General features: G+C 36.5%; 1 protein-coding gene across 1 annotated transcript; it reads left to right on the top strand.

The window, feature by feature from the left end:
• Positions 1–2139: 2139 nt before the first annotated feature.
• On the top strand, positions 2140–3947 carry LOC102622208 (AT-hook motif nuclear-localized protein 20-like). Its single transcript, XM_025102564.2, has 2 exons — positions 2140–2430; positions 2857–3947. The coding sequence occupies exon 2, from the start codon at positions 2900–2902 to the stop codon at positions 3728–3730; it is 831 nt and encodes a 276-aa protein (XP_024958332.2). The 5' UTR covers positions 2140–2430; positions 2857–2899; the 3' UTR covers positions 3731–3947.
• Positions 3948–4799: the final 852 nt, after the last annotated feature.

The raw sequence follows: 4799 nt of genomic DNA on the forward strand, positions 1-4799 counted from the left end.
CTCCCATATTTGCTCACTTTGTGGAATCACTAGTGTGATAAAATCTACATGTAATTGATATCTTTGAAGATCTCATTTACTTGCCCACTTGTTAAATTACATTGATGCTTTTGATGAAAGTTTGTTTATGTACTATTTTAAATTTTCAATAACAGAAATAATTTACTTCGTATTTTCAAATTGCTCTCCGCTTTATTTTCTAAATCGGCCAATCTCGATTAGGGGTTGAACAAACTAACTAATCCTTATAAGAAGACATTTTTTGCCAAATATAATTCTTTTAGTTCAACAAATGTGGATATTCTCATAGCAAAAAATGAAATCACCATATAGATTAATTTGTTAGATGGCGGATCAAAACAACCCATATAAAAAATTGGGAGAATTATCATTAATTTCATCATCTCCAAACTCTTATAAGTGCAACGACCATATATAATCCTGAGGAATCGTTGTGGCAATGCAGAAATAGTGATTCAAAGAAACAAAAAAGTATATTACATTCCATATCCAATGGGGCCAACTACTGAACTAATAGTACCACCCAAAAAATTTTTGCTGACTTGCACTGCCTTTGATGTTGCTCTACTAGATGTTGCTCTATTAATTGCCAATTGCGGTGACTTGACAACTGATGGAAAATTTGTATACAAACCATACTCATTGCACTCACTTTAACAATAATTCTACTGTGTCATACCTAAATATGAAAAATTTGTATACCGAATGCATTTCATTGTACTTACTTTGAAAAATATTATGTCTACTGTGCCGCAATCCAAATTATTGGTTCCAATTTATTGGCTTTCAGCCTCTCACAAGATCACCACATTATTAACTCATTAAGTCATCATCAATATTATGATACCTTCTATATAACGGTCTTATTTGATTCAGAATTGTGCAATGTCTTATCCAATTAAAAATAAGATCAATTAGACTAAATCACCAAAAATAAACAAAATAATGAAGTACTAGAGCCTCAATTGTCAAAATTTCATCTGTTCTGTCAATCGAACTAATCAACTAAATTAACGACGGCTATATCTTCCATTAATCTTAGATGTGATCACCACGATAGATGTGATCACAGCAACCACTTCGTTTTTTGTATTTCAAATTTGTTTTGATCATGATTCAATAAAAAAAATTAATTCCAGGGCTGAATCTCTCACTTGGCTATTTCTTTTTTAATATTTCCGAAAGGTAAGCTTTACAATTCTCCCCTATATATATATATATATATATTTATTTATTTGTATCTTATCAATGTATTATATATACATGTTCTGTGCCCTAACCAGTCACCAGTTTATCTATTCTTTTAAAAGTCCAGCTTTTCACGTGCACATTGATTCTATTTTAAATTAACCTCTTATAATATATAATATGATTTTCTTTTCTACATAAGTCATCTAATACAAATTGAAAATTGATCCCATGAACATATTGGTTTCAGTTTTTTTTTTTCAAATTTTATATATGACCAATATGATTTATAATATATTACTTCCTCCATATCATTCCCTCTACAGCCATTTCATCACTGTATAGATTTTCCGCGGATCATAGACAATTGTCTTGTATATTAAAATGTCAACAGCACACGCTGCCGCCATAATATAATCTTCTAATTTTGCAAAACTTATCAATCAGTAATACCAACAAATGTCGCATTGGCTACTATAGAAACTATGTAAATATCAATTATCAATTATGTATGTAATCAATTATTTAGTAGATTTATCTTATTGAACAATCATTATCCTTATGCTCTGACGGGAGAATTACTGAATTAGGACAATATGCTATGAGCTTGACATTAAATGTTGCCTAATTAAACTTGAAATTCTTACCAACTTGATCTAGAAATTCCTATAAGTTGCATACTTTATGAGACGGTCAATAAGGAGTTAAAATTAAAACATTAATTAATTAAACTGCCCCCTAACGGAAGACTCGAGATTAATTATGCAGTGAAATGGGACTCAAGATTATGTGCAAATAAACTGCAGATTAAAACATTGAAAGGTTATGAGCAACTAATAATGCTACCGGTACTAGTAGTAGCAGCAATACTAGGGTCCATGAATTGTAGCTATCTATATTTTCTTTCTCTCTTTCTCCGTAAGATTACAAATCGATATGTTGGGGCACGAGAAAACGACGTGCTTCCCACCTGCCCACGCGCACGCGACCCCACGAAACCCTAATTTCAAAGAACCCCTCTCTCTCTCTCTCTCTAAAAGCAGAGCTTATATTCATTCATCTCTCACTTCATTTTTTCCTTTTTAAACTTATATTCTGCCATAAACAAAACCAAATACTTAGCTCCTCTAATCGCAACACAAATACAGAGAACAAAAAGGGGGAAAAAAGAAGAAGAAAAAAAACAGTTCATTTGTTGTTGAGCTTCTTCTTTTAGTTACTGTAATATTTTCTCTTTCTCTTTCTCTGTCTCTCGCTGTGTGTGTTTCTATTTTAATTCAGTTTTTATTTTAATTGATTTTCTATCAAGTTTTTTTGTTCCTTTCTTTTCAGATTCCTCATCAATTCAACTGTAATTAAATTAAAGAACCCCTTTTCTTTTCTTTTCTTCCCTTCCCTTTACTCGATTCCATTAGCAGAAAAAATTTGCATCTAATTCTCTCTTCACAAGCTATAGCTAGCTCCTTTTTGTTGCTTCTTCTTCTACTCTTTTCAATATCTATGAAAGGACTGTACAAATCCCTGTTTGAACAGGAAAAAAAATATTTTGTTTCTTGTTAAGCTTTAATATTAGCTTTGACTTTGTGATCAGCAAATTCTTACAGCTTCTTGTTCTTGTTCTATTGTTGTGTTTCCTTAATTTGCAAGTCTGGCTAATCCTTGGTGGACAAGTCAAGTGGGGTTGCCGGGTATGGACCCGGCAGCTGCCGCCAATTCATCGATCCTAAACAAACGCGATCAACATCAGCATCATCACCATGAACTCTCTATCAACGACACAAACGAAGAAGAAGATAGAGATACCGCCGACGAGCCTAGAGAAGGAGCCGTTGAAGTCGGCACCCGGAGACCCCGCGGCCGCCCTCCCGGATCCAAAAACAAACCCAAGCCGCCAATCTTCGTAACCAGGGACAGCCCTAACTCCCTCCGCAGCCACGTCATGGAGGTCGCTGGCGGCGCTGACGTGGCGGAGAGCGTAGCCCTGTTCGCAAGGAGGCGCCAGCGTGGCGTCTGCGTGCTCAGCGGCAGCGGGTCCGTGGCTAACGTGACGCTGAGGCAACCCGCGGCGCCAGGGGCCGTGGTGGCACTGCACGGTAGGTTTGAGATTTTGTCCCTGACGGGGGCGTTTCTCCCTGGACCCTCCCCTCCAGGGTCAACGGGACTGACCGTCTACTTAGCAGGAGGGCAGGGGCAGGTTGTAGGAGGAAGCGTGGTTGGGCAGCTCGTGGCAGCAGGGCCTGTAATGGTAATAGCTGCCACGTTTGCTAATGCGACTTATGAAAGGTTGCCATTAGAGGATGATGAAGAAGTCACAGGTACTCAAGGGCAGATCCAATCCACTGGGGCAGCTGCCAATAACAACAATTCACCCCCGCAAATTGGTAGCAGCGGGCAGCCGTCATCTGCGGGGCTGCCCGATCCTTCGTCGCTGACCTACAATCTGCCACCGAATCTGATCCCCAACGGCGGGCAGCTACATGAGGCTTATGCTTGGACTCATGCCCGGCCTCCTTACCAATGATTACGTTTTTGTGTATTTTGTTGTATGAAAAGATAGAGAGTTGTGTTCAAAGGATGGAGATAGAGAGCAGGATTTGCTGAGAAGAAGAGGGATCAAAGGTTTCAATGTATATTAAATATTTCTTTGTGTTGCTTCATATTCCTGTTTCCAATAAAAAAAAAATGATCATGATCATCAGCTTCTTTTTAATTGTTTTTCCAGCTTCTAAATATAATTATATATTATTTTTAGGTGGGAGTTTTAATATTTCTTTATGTAGTTCTTTTTAATATTGAGCTGCTAAGTGGATCATAGTTTATATCACACTTGATTAGACTTAATTTGGTATATATCATAGCTTAATATGTTGTTACCAAAAACTTTGCTGATTAAAAAGCTTTCATGTCTGTTTAAAGCTTGCATCTCACTCTTACTCTGATCAAGGACTAGAGATTGAGTTTTAGGTTTTCAGAGGATGATTTGTTCGGGATTTCCATGTATTTATTATTGTTAGATTAATTCGTCTGTTAAATGTATTTGCATCAATTTAAACTTATGCTCAATTCCAACGAGAAAATGTGCTGAATTGAGAGTTAGCTCGATAAGATCGCTTCGTATTTTAATAAACAGAAAACTGTCATTTAATTGGTTACTAATCTACTAGCAGCAGCTACATGATCTATTTGTTTATTATTTCTAAAGAAATCACACTTAAATATCAAGACAGGAATAGGATACAAATAACTTGTAGAAAAGTCAGATAGTTTCATGATTCGTATGCAATCAAATCTGATAAATGGATCACAAGTCACGGCAGCACTTTGTAAAAGAAAAGATAGTTAAATGAAATGTTAACCTATGTATATTACCGATTAATATAGTACATTATAAAAGACATTCGCTTTTTGGTTCAGTTTGCTTCAATGGAGCATACAATGTTTCTCACTGCTAGCTAGGGCAATTGAAAAACCCCACATGTCTGTCGTCGCCAAAGCAGCTTCTTGAATTACAGCATGGGATGGCTCTTCATCAATTTAAACAGCACCGTGAAGAATTCCAATTGCAGACACTTTAGTTGCTTCATCCCACG

The sequence above is a fragment of the Citrus sinensis genome, chromosome 1, assembly GCF_022201045.2.
Source record: "Citrus sinensis cultivar Valencia sweet orange chromosome 1, DVS_A1.0, whole genome shotgun sequence".
Lineage (NCBI taxonomy): Eukaryota > Viridiplantae > Streptophyta > Magnoliopsida > Sapindales > Rutaceae > Citrus > Citrus sinensis.